Below are 22,928 nucleotides of genomic sequence, written 5' to 3' on the forward strand. Positions count from 1 at the left end.
ATCATCAGGGTTACTTTCTGAAACGTTTCAAAGTTACCAGTGAGAAAGCTTATACAACTATTTCCACAGACTGAATAATTATCCTCACTAAAAGAAAACCTTCCTGGCCAGGCTGTTCTCTTACACCGCTCTTAGCTATATCTACGAAAATGTAATGCACTGTAGTTCGTATATATCCCACCAAATTAATTTGTATGTAATCCACGTAATTGTGAACCAGGAAGTATAAAGAGTGACGTGTAGGGAGGAGGTCGGGGTAGATGGGTGGGTCAAAAAACACCGGACTTTCGCCCAGGAGATCGGCGTTAGAGTCCCGTGTGAAACCAGAAGTCAACGTTGATTTATTTATCATGTAATTTCCGCACTTAAGTAACATCGTTTCTGGAGTTATTTTAACCCTAACCAACCACAGCCTTTTCCTAAACCTTACCAAGTTGTTTCCTGTGAAGACGGAAGTTTATTTTGAAAAGACTGTATACATGTAGGTTAGCACTGTCGCCTCACAGCTAGAAGGTCGTAGGTTTGAATCCGGCTTGGGGCCCTTCTGTGTGGAGTTTGCATGTTCTCGCCGTGTTAGCGTGGGGTTTCTCCGGGTTCTCCGGTTTCCTCCCACAGTCCAAAGACATGCAGGTTAGTTTAATTGTTGACTCTAAATGTCCCGTAGGTGCGTTGTCTGTCTCTATGTGATAGTCTTGGAGACCTGTCCACGGTGTACCCCGCCTTCACCCAATGTCAGCTGGGATCGGCTCCAGCCCCCCCGCGACCCTGAATGGGATAAGCGGTGACGGATAATGGATGGATGTACTGTATACATGTAACGAGCGAAAATTGTGAATGTTGTTGGACATTTGTAGGAAAACACATTAAAAATTAGGAATAACTTTTTGTACAAAATCATACGAACCGTTGTATGAGGATACGTTGGATTGGAAAAGAGTGAGTGCTTTCTCAACACAGATTGCTGTAACATAATGTTGTAAATGTCCAAACTGACGCAGCAGTTAAAGACGGAGCAGTAAAAGTAATTTCCTCTTCATTCATTTAGCGTCACTAGAGGACGGGTTTACGGGCCGGGCCACACATGCTCCTCTCTCCTTATTAAGGACCAGTGTAAACACTTTCCTTTGTCTCACTGACAGTCTGACGGGGGGCATCAGGGCACTCGGGGGGGCCGGCAGCACATTATTGAGCAGACGGTGGAGCCAAATGGTAGCCCATCTATCATCCGGTCCTCTAGAGCCCGAGGTCTGCTCGCTGGCAGAGTGAGACGTCGTCCATGCCTGATCACCTCTTTACCGGGGCAGACAAAGGAAATCCCACGTCAGGAATGATCATTAATTACTGCTGCTTCATTCCTACAACAACGTCTGAGCTACAGAAGTCAAGGATGTAAAGTAGGAGCTTGTTTCTTTGGCTGTAACCAGGTGCAGCTCTTCCTGTAACCAGCTGTGGGCTCCTGGAGCTAAATGAGATGGAGGAAAGCGTTATGGTAATAACTGCAGAATCCATTTGGCACCTGGGGAAGGACGAGCCTTTCACTCCAGCTGAGCTCGGCTTTAATTCACAGGCTTTGGCTGTCTTAGGTTTAGGAATCAGTAGCTCCAGCAGGCCGGGGACTAACAACCAGCACGAGGACTGTTCTATTCATTCTGTAATAAAGATAAAGACTCCCAAGATGCACTATGAAAGTAGGAAAACCAACTGTGTTGATGTGGTAGTTCAGCGGGTACTGCTGGGTGTGAAATGTATGTTAAGATGAAGGGAAATCTGCTATTTGTTAACTTCGGTCTTGTTCTCAAAATTTTGTTTAATATGAGATTTCCAGGTGTGAGCATCTAATAGTGTTCCAAAAAATCATTCATTTAACAGACTGTATATAAAGATGGACGATAGGGATGCACCGATAACACTTTTGTTCAGATCGAGTACAAGTACAAGTACTTACATTTGGGTACTCGCCGATACCGAGTACCGATACGAGTACTTCTCTGTGTCTAAAGAGCCTCGTTAACAGCCAGCTGGAGGGTGTGAGCGACACACGGCAGGCTGGGGAGTCCCGCATACGAGGCGGTGCGCCGCGACCGGATCTAGGTCGGCTTGGAAAGGCTCGGGGTGAAGCTTCCTGGGGCCGTGGACAAAGTGCTCGTGTGTGACTACAGGGAGCACGAAGCTACCAGCAGAGCTACAGATGCTAACGTAGCACAAACACACACACTGTTTGTCGGGTAATCGCTATCGTTAATCCGGACAGACACACAGCTGACAACCTGCTAAACTAAACTAAATGTGCGGTGGAGACTTTTACTGTGAAAGTGGCTGCATGTCCGCGACACTACACGCAGCATCGTAGCTGCTAAGTTAACGCTCCCGGACGGTGAACTGGAGACAGTGAACGCAGCATCGTAGCTGCTAAGTTAACGCTCCCGGACGGTGAACTGGAGACAGTGAACGCAGCATCGTGGCTGCTAAGTTAACGCTCCCGGACGGTGAACTGGAGACAGTGAACGCAGCATCGTGGCTGCTACAGTAGCTCTCCTGACAGTGAACTGCGGACTGTCTGTTGTGTTCCTACACTGCAGCTGGCGCACCGCTGCATGCGAGGCACAAATCTTGTCGGTTAATAATCGGTTAACGAGGGTCGGTTATCAGTTAAGAAAATGTTTGCTAAATGATCATCCCTAGTTCCTGTTGTATGTACACTATGTGTGAGGGAAACATTCCAGCATCGAAACAACACACACACACACGAGGTCAAGAAACTAAATCACACAGTAACATTTACTACTTAGAGGACGCTGCCTCCACAAAGCACATCTGAAGAGAGGTCGATGTTGGGGGGGTGGGTTTACTTCAAGATAACTTTTGATCTTGTAACTTTCAGCCTCTCCTGATCTCATCCAGGAGCATACAGCTTCTGTAATGTTATTCTTCTTCATAAATCATGCACGTACATGCTAGTCCCGTCTGTAGAATGTGTTTCCTTCTCAACACCAGCAGGAACTGATTATTGGAAAAAGAAATACAGCGGTTTGTATTTCCTTGAAAAAAAAAAAGGCTCCAAACTCCGCCAGCAGCCGATCGGTTCTGCTGATTCAGTCGGCAGAACAGATCCCATTATCTTGTTTATCCTCATGGAAATTTAACAGTTTACCATGTGACCTACATTCTCTCAACAGATTCAGGTCTCATGCAGGCGCTGCCGAGGAGGAGGAGAACAGCGTGTTGGGAAGTTGAGAGAGGGAGTCGGAAATTTGCATGATATGATCAAGATAAGAGTTTGATGCCTTTTCCTCCTCCTGGATCCGAGAGAAGAGCTTTATAGGCGAGACGAGAGAGTGAGGAAGACGCATCGCTGCCGTTATGTGAGGGTGGCACCTCGCCGTGACCCGCAGACCTTTAGAGTTCATTAAAAGGCCTCGCTCTCCTGCATCATAGCGTGTTTCCTGTCAGAAGGGGGGGGGGGTGTGTGTTCCCTCCTCACCTGCTGTGTTAATTCTCCACTAAGAATAAGGCCTTCTCCCCGCAGAGATGGCAGCCAGTGATAAACGGCCAGCGCCGGTCTTATCGTCACCTCTACACTTCGAGCTCAGGAAACCAATAAAGATGGCCCGCGGCGTCCCCCGCACAGTCTTAACAGCCCCCGTGAGCCCGCCGCCGACACCTGGGGGGACCGCCGTCCGTGTAATTGTAGCTATTGTGAGGCGGCGAGGAGCCAGCTGAGGTCTGAGCGGGAGTGATGAGAGGAAAGAGGAGGAGGTTCCCGTACATTATGTCCTCACGTGGCTCACATTAGACACTGATCGATGGCTATCTCCCTCAGCTGCAGGCCTCTCCCACTGGAGACAGAAGCTTAAAGCTCGAGGTGAGACTCCTGGCTGCTCCTTTTAGCCCGTCCTGTCAAGGAAGAGCCGTCACATGCTGGTAGATTTACAGAGATATAAAACAGAGAAAAGGAACTAAAAAGAGTTTGGCATTTTCCTTGATAGATGATCAGTTATCAAAATAGATGCAGATTCATTTACTGTTAGTCACTTAAAGGACTGTTTGTAAGAATCAGAAATGCTTGTTAACAGCTTCACCTGTGGCCGTTAAGTCAACTAAAGTCAGCGTCCTGTTGCTGGCGCTTGTGCTCGCTCTACATAGACATGAAGGAGCATCGCTCAACACAGTGAGGAGACACACGTCAGCTAAAAGCACAATATCACTCTATATTTCAGCTCCTTGGCAGTAATGTTAGCTGACCAGACCAAGGTCTCTCCATGAATCAATGCTGATCCTAGTGTTGGCTTTTCCCGCCTCAGCCTCCCGACCGCGGCCGGAGGGAACGGGGGAGACGCCGGAGTTTTGGTCGCAGACGATAACGTTTCTCTCTGCGGAGCCCCGTCACTTCACAAGACACGGGAAACCTCTGTTGGTCTGGAGGAGCTGCAGCATTTATTTCTGCACAAACGTCCACTGAACATTCACTAGATATTCTCAGAGCTAAACTAACTCTTCTGCAGTGTGGAGTGAGCAGCATGCACGTGAGAGGTGGAGAGAGCTGAGTGAAGGCTACTCCGTGCCCGCTGTAGCCACACACATACGCTCTGTCAGCGTGGCGTAACTTCAACGAGTTTCCGACAGACCGTGTGTGCGTGTTTAGCGGCGGGGAGTGTGGATTTGTTGGTGGCGTTCTAGCTGTGAACGTAGGTGTAGCAGACAGTGAGTGTACAGTTTATTTGTCGGTGAATAAATGCTACGAGGCTACAACTCCTCCGCTCAAGCGAGCTGTAGACGGGAGCCAACTTCCTGTCTCTGTAACTCTCAGACTCTCTTAAGGTGGACCAGATTTTCTCCTTAAAGTGACGAGTTTTTCTCAGCTTTTTAATTCATTATTAACATTTTTTTTAACCGTTTTAACCGATAGTGTTAATCCGTTAAAATGCTTAATGTCGGTTAACGGTTAAATGGTTGATTATTAACATCCCTATGTTCTGGATATCAAATTTAGCACCTTTAAGAACTTTGGAAACAGGTTTGAGCTTCTGTCAGGATCAAAATGACAGCAAGAAGCACTTAATGAAAAATATGGATTTTTTTTCATCTGATCAATTTCAACATATTTACTGCGACAGAATTGAAATAAAAAATGTACTTATTACCTCATGCCATAATGGCAATGAAGCCATAAGGATTTTCCATGAAGACGATAATTTTAGAGAATATCAAAGTTTAGAAGATTTGTATTGCCCAAATATTTATTTTCCTTATTATTGCAACTTTTAACTTCCACTTGTGTCAGCTTTGCCATGAACTAACAGCATGTTGTTATGATGTTATTCCATTTGATTTAATCCGCGACTGGACCAGAGTCAACGTATTATTGTTGAACCCAGATAACACAGTTAATGTCTGAGGAGGTCTCCAGTCAGCCAGTCAGTGTTACGCTGCTTATCTCCATCAACCACTGCAGCCTCCCAGTCATCTGAAGGAGGATTAATGTGCTCCGAGGAGAACATTAGTAAAGCCTTAGAGCTGTGCTCCCTCTAGTGGCCTCCGGCCCTCAAGACCAACCCTGGGGAGGAAACACTGTGGTCACTGTAACTAAGGGCAACTGATGTATCCGCAGGTCGATAGTCTGATCAGATAATATCAAGTCATTACAGATGTGCTGTGACCGGGGCAGATGTTGGCAGATATGAACAAAGAAATTGCAGTGCAGCAATGCAGCAGTTTTATAAGCTTCATCTTTGTGTCTTTACATACTTTACATACGCTTTTGACCTTTTTTAAGTTCAATTTATTTTTGTGTAATTAGTATTTTTGTATACATTTTTTTTTAATAACGTAACTTCTGATAACATTAACAGTTTGATTCTGTTATCATCTTAGCTTCTTAGAAAAACATCTTCATGTTTTGGAAACATTTACTGGGACTATTTCCTCGAAAGAAATCCAATTTTTAAATGATCTGACTGAACACACAGCGAGCTGTTCGACTCCGTGGTGGAAGAAGTACTCAGATTCATTAAGGGGACGTTCACATGACGCATTTTTTTGCGCCCTCAAATCCATTGTTGTCAATGTAGAGTGAGGCATCGTCATCGTCATCGTCATCGCAGCGTGCAGGTTTTGGTTGCTTCGTAACGGGAGAATGTATATTGCCAAGAAGTGAAAGTCAATCGTTCATTCCATTGCAACATCAGCGCACAGCAGCAGAGCTACACTTCCGCCATTTTGGACTGAAAGTGACTACCGGACGTCAGTAAAACGTCCTCCTATAAAGTGCTATACAAAAGTTTATTCTATTGTCATATTCTACCGAAATAGCCTGTGTTGAACAATAAAATACTATGAAAATAATCCGCATTTTCAGTCCAAAATAGCGGCAATGGAGTTTCGTCTCTTTGCCTTGGATTAAAGGATAAGAGCAACACGGCTGGCGGTTTCCACGTGTTTTATTACATATCTGACCACTGAATTAATACTGATGCATACAGACTGCTGAAATGTGGCTAAGCAAGTGGAGACGACGCCCCGACATACAGTAACTATAGCTGTTAGCTAACTGTAGTGGAATAAGAAGTACAATATACTCCTCTGAAGTATAGTGAAGTAATGGTATATGGCAGCATTACAACGTACTAAATGTACTTAGTTATGGTCCAGTAGCCTTTAGCATATCTCACAGTTTCCGTTGCCTCGGGCGGGTGGAACCGGAGCCTCACTGGTCTCATCCGGTCTTTGAAGTACAGCAACACCACAAACACCATGAAAGGTGAAGCAGAATGTCAGCGGAGTCACGCTGTTCAACCTGCTGACCTGAACCCAGAACAGCCTTTCAACAGGTTTGCTTCATAACAAATAATAGACAGTCACTTATGATGTATCTATCTATCTATCTATCTATCTATCGTTTCATCCATCATGCCTCTGAGTGCCCTGACTCAGCCCGGCCGTGTCCTTTAGGCAACACAACGCTCTGTAACAGTAAAGACCACACAGAACAAACTAAATGACAGCTAACACACAGAGGACTCACTGATGTGACACACTTCACACATTCTGGGCTACAAACAGAAAAGAAACAACCATCAGGTATCAGGTGAGTGAGTCGATGAGAAATCAGGTGGCAAAGGTGTATTTATGACACATTTGAAGAAGGGCTGTCAATCGATTAAAATATTTAAATTCAATTAAAGCGTCAGTAGTCAGTATATATTTTTGGCATCATTGGGCAAAAATCCCATAATAACCTTTCAGCATATTGTAATTCAAGTGTTGTGAGAGTAAACTAGACTTCTGCTCCTCCTCATGGCTCTGTTTTCAGGCTTTAGAACATCTAGCCCGTGACGGGAGACTTTGACCAATCACAGGTCATTTCAGAGAGAGAGAGCGTTCCTATTGGCTGTGCTCCTGTCATGTGACCAGAACTTGGCGTTCCTTCACCTGATTTCACAATGGCATCGGCGTCACAAACTTTCTCATTTTACAGCTAAGCCGTGCACTACAAGATGATTCTGAGAACATGTGAGGAGAGAAATAGGCATTAACGTAACAGAATATTGATTCATATTTGATCAGCGCTGCCTAGTTTGACCGTTTGGTCGGAGTTCAGAGTGATTGGCAGCCGGCTCTCAGAGACGGCAGCTGGACAGCAGACCTCAGATCAGCTCTGACTGCGTGTTCTTCTCCGGTCTGTGAAATCTTGCAGATGCCATTAGGAGCACCGGAGGACACAGAGGGACATGATTGTTTTTCAGGTTACCTGTTTCATGTCCTACTGTCACGATATAGCGACCGTTTTATAAAAATAACTTTTTTAATTCATATTTGCTCCGATCTCACCTACTTCAGCTTTAATCGCATGATTGCCGATAGTTAATCGCAAATGAATCACACATTTTTTATCTGTTCAAAATTAACCTTAAAGTGAGATTAGTCCAGTATTTAATCCTCTTATCAACATGGGAGTGGACAAATATGCTGCTTTATGTAAATGTATGTATATATTTAATATTGTAAATCAATTAACACAAATCAATGACAGATATTGTCCAGAAACCCTCACAGGTACTGCATTTACCCACAGACTCCTGGGTTCCCATAGAACCCATTTTCATTCACATATCTGGAGGTCAGAGGTCAAGGGACCCCTTTGAAAATGGCCCTGACAGTTTTTCATCGCCAAAATTTGGCGCAAGTTTGGAGCGTTATTTAGCTTTCTTAACGACAAGGCAGTATGACGTGATTGGAACCGCCAGTATCTTCACTCTCAACCTCAGAAAGATCGATTGCATTAATGCGTTAAAGAAATTAGTGGCATTAAAATGAATCCGCGACAATACATTATTATCGTGTTAACTTTGACAGCATTTCTTCAGTCTGCAGAGACGTTGGAAGCCTAGTTTGGCTGCGTATCGACAGGACAGAATGACATCATTAATGTGACATAAGATGGGAAATAAAACCCATTTCAGTAAATTTCCATCACTATGAAACAAAATAATGTGACTCCATATAGATAATACAGAGAAGAGGCTTTATCCATTTATCCTCAGTGCATCCTGACAGCAACACTGAACTGTCAGGACTGGGAGCCGCGGCGCTCTCCAAGGTGCTGGACGCCTCCCAAGATAGCATTCACACGGCGCACAGTCCTGACAAATACAGGCCCCGGAAACAGGATGAAGACGCATCAGAAAGGCTAAATAATAAAACAACAAAAGGCTAATGTTATCACAGAAATCATTCACAATCAGCAGGGGAGCCTACACTTGTTCTTCATAGACTAAACACGCTTTTAATACGGCTTAAATGGATGTGAAAGTATGTCATGAAAGCATGATGCAGTACTGGATTTGAGTTACATAAACCGCGCACACATGACAGCTAATTTTAGTCAATGCAGTCAAAATGTATAGTAGATAATAGACTAGCTGTAACGAAGGTATAAACGGCTAACAGAGCGAAGTAAAAGACTAAAAAGTACTGCAGTAAAAGTTCTGAAAAGTGTCCAAATGACTCCATGAAGCAGCTGAGATAACTGCAGGTACCTACAATTCTATTTTCACCTCATGTTCTGTTTCACACAATATATTTTTGAGATATGACTGGATGGAAGAGCCAGCCTTCATTCAGAGGTTGTCTCTTGTTCAAGTAGGCTACAAACATTTGTAATTTCCTATGATTTGCAGAATGACTATAGAGCTGTCAAAGTTAACGTGATACTAACGCCTCGTTTTAACGCAAACAAAGAGCTCTTTGTTAGTTCTAGGTACTTTCTGTGTTATTGATGATTGTGTCACTATTGTATTTTTATTGAGGGGCTTTTGCCATATGGGCTTTTCAAGATATTTATATATATATTTCTTTAATTTCATTGCTAGTTTTCTCTGACTGTTTTGGCCACGCCTCTGTTGTCGTGAGAGGACGTGTCCTGGCAGTGCAGCCACGGATGGTTCTCATTATGTAATCATGTAGTCCCTTTTCCTGATCGGTATCTGTGTCTCACCTGATATATTTAAACTGGCATAACGTCTTGAGAGATCACGCTGACGACGGTTTATAGCTGAAACGCGTTCGTTTGATTGCCCAGAATAAACCTAAAAGACTCTTTATCTGTGAGTGCCGGTGATTTGTTTCTTCTGTTCTTACCACTACCTGGCAACAGATACTGTTCAAGATTTGGAGACCTGCTCGCTGCTATTTTCTCCAATCATAAATATATACGTACATTTGCATAAAGCAGCATATTTGCCTACTCCCATGTTGATAAGAATATTAAACACTTGACAAATCTCCCTTTAAGGTTCATTTTGAACTGATAAAAATGTGTGAATTATTTGCGATTAATCATGATTAAATATTTGAATCGATTGACAGCCTTAAACGTAACATAAGTACGAAAAACACGTCACAAATGTCACTAAAAAACATGTCTCAACCATCACTAATGTAACTTACAAAACAAAATATCGGTCTCGAACACACTCCTGGTTGAAAGTCCTGTGTTTGTTGGACCCATCCACCTCTGCTCACACCAACCATCAGCAGTCTTTCTCACTTGTTTTATGCTAAAAGCAGTACCTAGGAGGGTTTCTGGACAACATCTGTCATTGTTTTGAGTAGCAGTTCGGGGTTACCATGGCATCGGACAATGATGCAAAGCGGCGTATGCTCGCAGCAACCTTTTTCATATTAATATAAATTTGGCCTTTTTGAAATTGCAAACTTGCAGAGACTAAGCGAGCAGCCAACTTGGAAATCCCCAAATGTCAGGGCTTTACGCACCAGTAGCACCTGAGAGTAGCATCACAGCCAGCAGTGATAATCATCAGATAATAGAAACAAAATCTAATCAAGCAGAGGTTTATCTTTCTGTCACATTTCACCCAACATCTGTTTTTAGAGATAAAAGACAAAGAGGCTGAGAAGGAGGAAAATATGGCAAATTACATGATGACCTGATATGATACCTCATGATGCTAACTGAACCATGCAGCCTGCTCTGTGACGGTGAACTGTAACAAACAGCAACGTTATCCTCTAGCATGCAAGTGCAGCCAGTAACCGCCAGCTACCAGCCTGCAGGGCCAACAGAGACCAGATCACTGTACTCATCAGATGTGTGTCGTACGGGTACAGCTCGTGCATTTAGCATGGCGCTGGTGCTAGCCGCCTGAATCTGCCTCCGTGCAGATTTATGGGAAAGCGAGGCCGCTTTGATCTCCGATAGTCTCAGCTGCGCTCCGCGGCGCTGCCATGAAAGAGACTTACAATTAGATCAATTCAACACAAACAGTGGCACCAGGCAGGAGAGTGAATAGAATCTATTTATGGCTTCTTCACACACGATGACAACGCTTATATGAGGTTACTCTTAATTAGCTGGAATGTCTCTACTTGTATGTAACATCTGAGAGTTTCCAGCTGTAATTACTGTACTACTGCCTTCTGGAACCAGCCCCGATGTGCTGCTGCACGGCTCTTATATCACTGTGAACAACAACCAGCGCTGCATACTAAACACACACAGATCTCTACACGCTGAGGCTAAAACGCCGAGGCTAATTCCTTTTGTTTGTGCAGCGTTAAAACCAACAGCGAGGATGGGACCTGGAGAAAGGCGGCGTTTAAGATTACGATGACACTTTAGTTCATAATTTAGTCATTTTTCCTCGACAGTTTAAAGCAATGCACAAAGACTGTTTGACACCGCCGCAGTCATCTTTCAACACGTACAGGTGCACAGTGAGTAAGGCATTAAACTTTAACCAGGAGGTCTCCCTAAATATTTCAGCGACCCATTCATTATTGAAAAGCGAGCCGAAGTCTCTGGATAGATTTACCTTTGTGATAGCGGTAGATTGGGAACCATGTTGATAGCTAACGGTCCCGTAATAAGCTCTGAGGAAACACAAAGAATATTCCAATAAAGTCAAATCAATCAATCTAGAGCTCAGCGCTGAGGCAGCTCCAGCTGCTTTATTTCATATTGCTGTCATGAAGAGTGATATATGTGGCCTTATTAAGCTACTGTACACGTATACACACACGCACGCACGCACGCACGCACACACACACACACACACACACACACACACACACGCACACACACACACACACACACAGAGTTAAGACACAGAGAGATAAATGACAGCGCCCACATCAGACACGTCCACACCATTCATTATCTGACAGCCCGGTTTCTCAATAATTAACAGCCATTAGAGTCTAATTGTTAAACACTTTCCTTGAAGAGCCCTCACACATTAATTACCTCATTGCTTTGTTTGGAAACGTGTTGCCGTATTGTTGCTGCTTTGCTCTGATGGCGTCCTGCAGTCTGAAATAACCATGTGACCTCACCACAGCGCCACTAAATACACCCAGTAGATACTACTATATTAATACGTATTAACAGCTTTAAGAGCAGAAAGTCTGTTTAATCAAGAAGTCGAGCTAAAGCTGCACTACTCTATACTTTAATATTAACAATAGATTGAATGACTATATGCGGTTTGAAAGAGGTTGACCATAAACCAGCAGAGAATCATCAACTGACTTTAAGCTCTCTGCAGACCCAGAGGTCAACTTTAAGATCATTATAGCTGATTGTTTTGGCTTTCCAGCTGAAAAACTCTGCTCTCATCTACCTTTTGCAACCCTCCTACAATATTACAGTCCCATACAACTAACAAGTATTCTTAATTACGTTTTGAGGGAAAGGTATTTTCTCCCACATTACAGTCGCAGGTTTAAACACGTGGTTAACGTTAACAAAACAAAACTACTTGGTTATGTTGAGTAAAACTAATCTTAGGTTTTAAAATAAGTATGTTTGTTATGTTACTTAAAGGGACTGTTTGTAACTTCTTACACGTGTAAATCATTGCAGGTTGGTGTCTCATGCGCACTCGCGTGTGGCTACGCTGTTCAGACTCAGATTCCAACACAAACTACAGTGAAGCAATGTTTGTTTTGTTTCTTTTTAGAGCGAGCACAAGGGCCAGCAACAGGACGCTGACTTTAGTTGACTTAACGGCCACAGGTGTCGCTGTTAACAAGACATTTCTGATTCTTACATAGAGTCCCTTTAACGTTGTAAATTGAAACAAAACAAAACAAAAACGCAACAAAACTACTTTAAAACATCTTGGTTTGGCTTAAAGTAAGTACGTTTGTTACGTTATATAATTTACAGATATGAATTAAGTAGGGCTGTCAATACATTAGAATATTTAAATCGCGATTAATCGCATGATTGTCCATAATTAATCAGGATTAATTGCAAATTATTCACACATTTTTGTATCTGTTCAAAATGTACCTTAAATGTATATATATATATATTTATTATTAGAAATCATTAACAACATAAATCAATGACAGATATTGATCCAGAAACCCTCACAGGTACTGCATTTAGCATAAAACAATATGCTCCAATCAGAACATGGCAAACTGCAGCCCAACAGGCAACAACAGCTGTCAGTGTGTCAGTGTGCTGACTTGACTATGACTTGCCCCAAACTGCATGTGATTATCATAAAGTGGGCATGTCTGTAAAGGGGAGACTCGTGGGTACCCATAGAACCCATTTACATTCACTGATCTGGAGGTCGGAGGTCAAGGGACCCCTTTGAAAATGGCCATGACAGTTTTTCCTCGCCAACATTTTGCGTAACTTCATAGCATTATTTAGTCTCCTTCTTGACAATCTAGTATGACATGTTTCATATGAGGCCAGTATCTTCACTCTAGCTTTAAAACTGAATTTGTGTTAACGCGTTAACAACAGATTACACTGTGGTACTGCTATGAAGGGTCTGAAACACAACAAGTCATTACAGGTCCAGTGTGTGGACACTCAACAAGCTCGACAGGAGGGAAGAGAATCTGATTTCCACGCTCCCTCGTGTCTCTACAGATTGGATTAGTTCTGGACCTACTCTGCCCGGTCAGTGCAAAATGGATGAGAAGCTGATTACAGCCGTTCAAAGACCGGGGGAGCAAGTGTCTCATAAACAAGAAGCTGGATCCATCGTTGGCTCCTGTGGTGAACTCTGAAGTCAGTTTCAGTCCAGAGTATCTTATTAGCAGTTGGTAGCTAGTTCTGTTAGCTCTGTAAAACCACGTATAAATGTGTCATGATTTGGAGCAGCAGAGTATCACCCAGATGCACATGGCCTTGGCCCCCCTTTATTTAGACAAGACTGACCCAGCAGCGACCTTGAGCTGTGGTGGGTCACATGACCATGAGCCATGGCGGTCGATCCCCCGGCTCTGAACACGCCCCGGCTTTGTGCCCTGACCGTGGGAGGGGAGGGGGCTGCTGGGTAATGTGATGAACATCCTGCTTAGCGAAGGCTAGCCCTGGGTGGGACAGATGGAGGCTTCCTTCTTTCTTTATGCAACTCAGCACCAGCCAAGCAGAAAATATGACTTTTATGGGAGTCGGATGTCAGATGAAATAAAGGGCCCGATGAACATCCTGGGACTAATAGATGAGCTCTGTAGACAGGCGGGCGGTGGGATTAACAAGAGGTCAACGCAGACACCCCCCCACTCCAGCCTGCTGGTACTGCTGAGGCTGATAGCTTCAACACCCAATCACATTAAAGTCCCAGTGAAACGGAAGGTAGAGCGTCTTTAGCGTCTCTACTGGGACGTATTCCTTTAGTGAAACGGAATATTTACAAGAGGGATTTAAATCAAATCCTTCACATTTGATAACGAAAAACATGGACGGGCTAATAATGTAGCACGATACGGAGCTACAGCACACACACCTCCCTTGTCGCTTGAGTGGTGGATGGAAATTGGTTCATACTCTCTTACGTCATGGATGTTTTAAAGGTTCCATATTGTAAAAAGGGAGATTTTCATGTCAAAACGCTCAATCCACAGATAAATACACACAGCCCGTATTCAGAAACTGTGCGTTTGAATCAAGCCGTCAGGATTTCTGTCCATTTGTGATGTCACAAATCTACAATATTTAGACCATTACACAGTTTTAAACATAAACATTCTAAATGTGTCCCAGTTTATTTCCTGTTGCAGTGGATGTGAGTGACATCAGCTGACAGGAAGTAAACATGGACCCAAGCTGTTTCCTAGCAACGCAATTCCGTTGCCATTCCGTTGAAATGCACTAAAACGGAGCGTTTCTGACAGAAGGTGAATACAGGTATATTCAGACAGACAGGATGAGGAAAATAATGTGTTGTTTGAGCATTAAAGCATGTAATCATGTTCTAGTAGAAACACTAAATACAAGAATGAAGCTGAAGATGAGCACGATATGGGACCTTTAAGAGAACTGGATCCAGCGTTGGAGGCGGGCTCCCATTCATTCCTATGAGATATACCCTGGGTATATCGAGCGACCGTTATTGACAGATACGTGACGATAAGTGTCTAAGGACTTGTTATGTGAAGTTATGTAACCACGTGTCATTGTGCATTTCTGCAAGCGTGATACGAGGCTGATATGAAACCTATATTTGGTTCAGAAATGTTGACATTCAGCGTTTGCAGAAATGTACAATGCCAACATTTGTTTCTGGCGCGGGGCTGCGTATCAGGCTGATGCATGAAACTCTACATAAATCCTCTCTTATAGTTAGTGTACAGTACAGTCTGTCTAGAATACATGAATAATTCCAGATTCCTCATTAATATTGATCACCTTTATAAATATTAGCATAGCTAGAAGCAATAGTCATTAATCTGGGCAAAATGTTTGAGGGTTGTTATACTGCAGGAACTCTGTATTTTTTGCTGTAAAACAGATTGTAGAATATTCTGTAATATATAAGTGCATATATTTGACTTATTTCATTGTCTGCTTTTCTCCCTGGATTCTGTAATTACAGCCTCCAAAAATGTGTTTAGCCGTAAAGTGGTTATGTGTATGCATGCAGCGGCCCGACGACTGTGACAGGCTGCAATTGGAAGGATGGAAATTGACCAAAACAGTGAGATTAAACAGGCTGAGAGGAGAGGAGAGGACGCGCCAGTGAAAGGCTTTGAATAATAATAACACTCCAGGAAGGAGGAGAAAAAAAAAAAAGCTGCCTTCTTCAGACCCCTTTCTAAAAATAGCTCAGCTGGCGTGACGTCATCAGAGCTACGCAAACACCGTCCACCTTTACTTCTGTTGGTGCAGCAGAAAAAAAGTCTGAGTGGAGTGTGTTTTAGCCTACGGTAGCATCGATAGCAGCATGCACACACACACACACACACACACACACACACACACACACACACAAATTACATGCACATGCAGAGAGCAGAATGAAATGAAATAAATAAGAAATAAAATAAAAAGTACTCTTTTTTTTCTCTATCAAGTGAGTTCAAGTTTTTGCTGACAAAACCAAACTCTCAGATTTTCCTCAACCGCAACCTCATTCCTCAAAAAATCCCCCAGCATGCAACATTTACACAAGTACTCACAAGTGATGGTGGCGTCTGTGAGTCATGGCCGAGCTGGGATCCTCTGTGTCTGGTCTGGGGGGGAGCAGGAGAGCAGAGAGCTGAGGCACACACTGACTGACTATAATGCAGTTAAAGCTGCCTCGGTCACCCACCTACTCACACACACACACACTCACACACACACTCTGACGTGGCGTGCTGCTCATTGAAGCTCGGTCACAGCGAGGGGAGGAAGGCTCACGTATACAGCCCCGTCTCATGATGTAACCGGCGCCAGCCACACATCTCATTAGCGGAAGCCAAAGCTCAAACTCTCTCCTGCATTTAACCTACTTCATCTATATTCATTCATGTACATAAACTAGTGCTGTATATCCATTAGGTCTGCTTCATCATATGGTCAATATCTATTAGAGCTCGGAGGCACGGCTGTGTTGCAAAACAAAAGGGAGTTATGTTTCTGTTGTGTGGAGCTTTAACTCGTGTTGACGCTGGTTTTATTGCATACATTTTTCATGAATCAAATCAAAGAAACTCAGTTTTACAGACACAATCTACACAGTAAGTACAGTTTTTTAATCACAGTCTATAAATAACATTTTAAAAGAATCTCTTCTGTATCTTAGTTGTGTCTCGCCTGCTCTCACATGTGAGGGTGTTGACCAAACAAGGATTATCTGGGTGTAAAGGGGACCTACGTAACATACTGTGCTACCAGCTCACTGTACCGAGGAGGGGAGAGAGGGGATTGGTCCGATGGTCTCTATGGAAACCACTGGCTGCGTTGAGGGCAGGTCCGCGGAGGGAATCACATCCTTTTTCCGCGCTTCTCATCCAGAGCTGATGAGTCCTCTGCAGCTAATGGACCGCTGTACAAATGACTGTGTAGGTTCAGACCTAATCATAGTTAATACCGGCAAACATGGTAATAGAGCTCCACTGAGCAGAGACTACATTAAGCAAATGCTGCCAAAGCTGCTCTGTACTCTCATTCTCATTCTCATCAAATACAGGACACTTGGTCGGGACCCTTTAGTGTCACTTAAGCTGGGTTTACACCAACTTTTAGGGTGCTTTCACATCAGGGACTCGGATCCGAGTAGACTTGTCCCCAAAGTCCAGTTTGTTTGATTAGTGTGAACCGTACCCTTTTTCTGCTTGCAGGTGCCGTAGCCAACCATTGGTATCTCCAGTGCAGCGATAACGACATGATCCCTCACCAGCTTCCCACCCATAAACACTGCAAATGTTGTTTATTGGAATTGCAACCATGTCAATGAACTCTGGGTGCAGAGGTGGGCGAAAGCGTTACTCCTTTGCAATCCATCCACCCTTAATTTTATATTTTATTAATGATGTGTCCTGAAGTAAAACAGTCCAGCTGCACACAGGAGCAATACTTTGTTCAATAGCTACTGACTGAAGTTTACAATTACACTGATGTGTTTCTGCTCAGATTCAGCTCAGTAGCTCTTCGGTGACAGACAGTTGTTTTATTTAACCGGAGTTGTTCAGGTACCAAAAAGTCCATCAGCTGCCTGTAAAGTTGGGTAACATCAACTTAAACAGGCCAACAGCCAGGCCAACAACAGACCCGTATTAAGTGGTGAAGTGCCTCAGCATCTGTTAATGGACCTGTCTCAGGAGAAAGAAGCCCGTGTTACTTTGTGGCACTATCAAAGAAGAGCAATTCAGCTGAATGACACTACAGAGCCCGTCAGGAAAAGAGGCCATTCTCTTAGTTTGCAGTGAGATGACCTTTTCTCTCTCTTCAGTTAAAATGTGTCACGCCAGCAGATGAGCAGATGCTGGTTTTAGTGAGAGGATGCACTGGCAGCATTTCAGCCATACCTTTAGCCTGCAGCACAAGAGCCTCCCTGGAAGATGTAAGCCCAACACAGGGCGAGGGAAGGGAAGGTGGAGCCAATAATCATGCTATTGTGTGATACAAAAGAAGGCTGGAAGTAGGCTGGGGGCGGGCAAATTGCTTAACAGCAAAATGAAAAGCTGCACCAATCACTCACAGCAGATAACATGACTGCTGAATCTGCTTTACACGTATCACACATTCCTCACAGGGATACACGCTGTGCAGAAACGGCTGAACCTCGTTGGTATGACAAGAGGCGAGGCGGGCGGAGGCGCTGAAACATCCATCACAGACGAGGCCTTTACAGCCACTGTCATGACAATAGCTCATTCTCCCCTCTCTCTGGAGACTTAATGACATTCAGTCCCACTCTGCTTAAACACCAACCGGAGAGGTCGGCGCCACGGCTGCAGGTCCGCGAGTCCCTCCCTCCTCGTTGGCCTCTCTAGTCTTATGGCCGGCCCACACTAAAAGATTCATCAAATCTTAACACATGTTGAAAATGTGAGACAGACCCGTTATATTAAATGTAACAGTTTAGTTCCTATAGTGTGTGGTGAGCAACAAATTGGTCAAAACAGCTCACCACACACATCTTGCAAAATCAATCGATCAAACGTGAGCAAACAAGGCGGACGACGGGCAGAAAGAGTTAGCAATGTTCATTTTTACTTTGTACTAGGGATGTCCATAATTAACCGTTTAACCGTTAACCGACATTAAGCATTTTAACCGATTAACGCTATCGGTTAAAACGGTTAAAAGAAATGTTAATAAGTATTTAAAAAGCTGAGCGGCTCAGAGGAGCGGCTCGTCTCTTTAGGGAGAAAAGCTGGTCCACCTTAACAGTCCACCTTAAGAGGCTCCGGTCTCTCCAGCTCGCTTGAGCGGAGCGGAGGAGTTGTAGTTTCGTAGCATTTATTCACCGACAAATAAACTGTACACACACTGCTACACCTAGTTAGCCGCGGCCGCCATGACGGCGGTGGTCGTCCTTCCTTCTTCAGTCAGCTTGGTTCTCTATTGGTTATCGTTTTTCCCACGTGACTGTGTCATCAGCTGTTCCTCACACGCAACAGAATATCCGATAAATATTGAACATGTTTAATATTTATGAGGCCAGGATGGACCTCCGAGCCGATCGGGGATGTAAAAAACACTCTTACCATACCTCACACCACAGGAGTATCTGGAATGATCATCTTTTTGTCGAGAGCGATCAGGCCCAACATCAGCTTGATTCTCGTGTCGTGTGTGTACCCGACGTCAGTGAATGATCCAGATGGGAGATGTTTAATGTCTGCTCACAGTCAGGGAGAAAATGTACAGGGGGGCGAGTTTGTCAGTTTGATGAATGGTGCTGGATCGGTTGCTGCGTGTACTCACCGCATGGTGTACATTTGATTTGCTAAACCCCTCCCTCGACAGCAGGGGATGAGTAAAACCCCTCAGGGGGCCGTCGTCTAGCTTCTACAGTACACACATCATGCATCTTTACAGACGTACAGAGCGGAGTGACACTGAAAGTCACATCTCTGGTCTGATTCATCATTAGGAATTCATCTCGGGGGAACAGGACTACATTTGGCGACTTTAGTGTGTGTTAAGCGCCGGCGGCTGTCTGCTACGACTAAAAGGAGCCTCGGGACGGTGTAAAGGAGGACGTCATCGAGTCTGGACTCCAGCAGAAGCCTTCCAGTCGTTAGAGACACGAAGCCTCCACCACAACTGCTAAGATTGGACAGAAAGAAAGGCCGTAAATACTAGGGGTGGGAAAAAAATTTATTCAGAATCAATGCCAGAATCAATATATTTGATTGATTTGAGTCTATGTGGAGGTAGAAGGAAGTTACCACTTTTATTGTTGTAGTCTGAGTAACGTGACGTCATATCTGTTCCGTATCCGTCAACCAAAACAAACCGCAGCGAGACAAAATGAGAAAGTCAAAAAACGTTGGAGGGTCAGCGTGGATACGACCTGCACCCTCACATGTTAAATCCAGCGTGGTAAACACTACACATTCAGTAAAGCATGGAAACACTTTGGGTTTCACACATTGACAGGAAAAGCAGAGCTAGACATCACGGCTAAAGCTGCATGCTAACTCTGTCACGGACAGGAAACGTTATCGTATAACGTTGCGGTCGAGCCGGCCGTCGCTCTCATCTCCGTGGTCAAATGGGCCGACGCCACGACTGTAGAGCACCCAGATACTGACATTTGTGTTTTCTGCATTGAAACGGCCCCAATGGAGCTGACCATGGATGGATAAAGAAAACGGAGCTGACGGGAGAGCTAGAGACCACCTTGGAGAAGTTAGAGGAAGTAGACACGTGGGACTACGTCCGCTTTTCAAAATAAGATGTTAACAAAGGGAACTGTATATACAAAATACATCTATGGAAATAAGATTGATGGATTATATTCACCAGAAGTATAAAACATTACATGTCCCTTATAAATTAAAAATAAAATACCACTAATCTGTGAGGGAAATGTCTTTATTCTTTGATTTTATGGTTGCTGGAAAAGATTTAATAAATAATTCCTGACAATGATCCTGATATATTTGACTTCAGGACATCTCTGACTACATACATGCTGAAAATCAAACATTTTTACTGGATTCATTTAGAGATTTTCTAAAGTAAAAGTCCCTAGAAGTGTATGATTCAACTTTTTCCCTTCATGGTCTAGAGGTAAAAAAGTTAACAAAAACTGCAATAAATCGTGATATCGGATCACAATACTTAAAAATCACAATACATATCGAATCAGGAGATAAGCATATCGTCTCAGCCCTTGTGGACTCCAGCAGAAGCTGTTAGAGACACGAAGCCTCAGCAACAACTGCTAACACTGGACAGAAAGAAAGAAAGACCGTAAATATGGAAACCAGTTTGTTCCAACAAACCCACGGAGACACTGCTGTGATCTTCAGCAAACATTCTGGTTGCGAGATATCCCGAACTTTGATTCACACGAGACACAACATCGTCAGGCCGATGAGACGTCTCCGTCCTTCTGTCTCTTGCGGAGAGATTTCCCCACTGCCTCTAATCCTTTGGGCAGAATGAGCCTAATGGTCCATTATGTAACAGGCTTACAGGGAGGAGACAAGTTTATGATGAGGACGGCTGGGCATGTCTGCTGGGAAAACGTCAGTCAGGTCTGCTTCCGGTCCGTCGGCAGCAGAGGAAAAAAACAAGTGTCGGTACTCCCCTTATTCACATGTTGGCATGTGTATCAGCCGGTATCTTATTCCTATTCATTCATTATTTCTTTAAGCATGTTATACTGTGTCATAATCAGCTGTGGTTTTATTGCTATTTTATCATAATACTTGGGCTATGCATCTTCTATAGTCGGTCTATAACACTCCAATAATACTCACACTGGAACATCAGAGGGTTAAGGTTAATACTTAAAGTGCTTTCCTGTGTTATTTGTAGCCTACAGTAGCGCTCTATAATATATTATAGGATGCCTATAGCCTGGAATCAACAGCAGCCAGCCATGCAGGCAGGTATCTGTGAGCTTCATTCAGGTTTTAGGAGCAGTGTCCCCGTCAGGATGCTCCGACATATTATACAGAAACATTCTGAATTTCTACAGTGAATAAAAGATACCAGGAGATATTGAGTTTGAGGATCCTCCCACAAGAGAATTTGAAGGTTTTTGATTTAAAAATATGCAATTTTACATCATTTTGGATCATTATTATTACTAAATAAATGGTTATTTTTATTATTTATCACAGCCTTCGTCTGAACATTTAATTCTTCTGGAAATGTTTGCTCTGTAAAAATCATATTCTGTAAATCAAAAGAGCAGATTCAGAAAACTTTGAATATTTGTTCACAAATAAAAAGAAGTTATAAGGAACAGTTCACTAATTATTTATGATAATTTATTTAATAACCCTGTATAAAGTACAGCACCCACTCACTGACGCCTTTGTACAAACTATTTCCTTTTATTATTGTAATATAACTTATTCTTTTTAATGGAGCTTCCCAGCTAAAAGTATTTGACACGATTGTACTTGTATAACTAGTGTGACACTAAACATCTTGAATCTTGAATCTTTTTGAGCACTGGTTGGCAGAGGAAACATCTACTGCGTGCAACGGAAAGGTTGTGCTATCAATTCCACATTAAAAACAATAAATCAGAGATGAACAAAAATCACTTGAAACGAGAGTGTGATCTCATATTTCCCTGCACTTTTCTTAGCAACAGAAACTAAGTTTACCTCACAGCATACGGTGCTTTAGAGCTGTGGGACACTGAGTCTTCTATCTTCTCAGCCAGAGAGGTATAGCTGGTGTATTAGGTCGGTTCTGTGGACTCATACTGCCACGGCATTGAATGAAAGGCAGGCATTAGGGCCCAGCAGTGGAGGCTCCTCCTGATCACAGATTGAAAGCCTGAGGCTCACAACAACAACAACACACAAACACATCACTCCAGTAACGGCACTAACGGGAAAACACAAGAAGCAGGATTGGAAAGAGGCTGTGAAGAGGCAATTCAATCACAAGACTGTTCAGCGTGGTACATGATATGGCAGCTTATTGAGCGTGAGTTCTGCGTGACCAAAGCCATTTTTTTTGCAGATTGTCTCATCGGTTTGCTGATCACCTCTACGCAGCAGCAGCAGCAGCAGCAGCAGCAGCAGCAGCAGCAGCAGCAGCAGCAGCAGCAGCAGCAGCAGCGAGGACAGGAGTGAGTGAGTGAGTGAGCATCAGTAATGGACTGAGTGTGAATGATCGGAGGGAAAGTTGTTGAAGAGCCACTCCCCTCTCTGTGGTCACTGTCTCCCTCCTCCGGCTGTCCTGCCTCACATCTGCAACAGAGCCTCAACAGAACCCCTCCGGCCGGCCTCTGATGACACCTTAATGTTAAAGCCCACCTCATTACAGGTCTGCTACCCCCCCCTAAACCTGATGGACAGAGTATAAGATTTAAGACCATTTTTACATCTGTTTCCATATGTCATTTAATTAACAAATATTATTAATTCATTTTAGGGCTGTCAATCGATTCAATTCACACATTTTTTTATCTGTTCTAAATGAACCTTAAAGGGAGATTTATGAAGTATTTAATACTCTTATCAACATGGGA

General features: G+C 43.6%; 1 protein-coding gene across 7 annotated transcripts in view; it reads right to left on the reverse strand.

Moving 5' to 3' along the window:
* iqsec1b (IQ motif and Sec7 domain ArfGEF 1b) overlaps window positions 1-22,928 on the reverse strand; it is a 222,108-nt gene that overhangs the window by 87,587 nt on the left and 111,593 nt on the right. Inside the window, exon 1 of one of the 7 annotated variants that reach the window (XM_037783391.1) lies at window positions 15,946-15,999. The exons of the other annotated variants lie outside the window; for them this stretch is intronic. Coding sequence (XP_037639319.1) covers window positions 15,946-15,971 — 26 coding nt within the window. The 5' untranslated portion in view covers window positions 15,972-15,999. Of the gene's footprint in view, window positions 1-15,945; window positions 16,000-22,928 lie in introns of those variants that run through there. 7 annotated transcript variants of the gene reach the window in all.

This window comes from Sebastes umbrosus, chromosome 1 (assembly GCF_015220745.1).
Source record: "Sebastes umbrosus isolate fSebUmb1 chromosome 1, fSebUmb1.pri, whole genome shotgun sequence".
NCBI classification, from domain to species: domain Eukaryota; kingdom Metazoa; phylum Chordata; class Actinopteri; order Perciformes; family Sebastidae; genus Sebastes; species Sebastes umbrosus.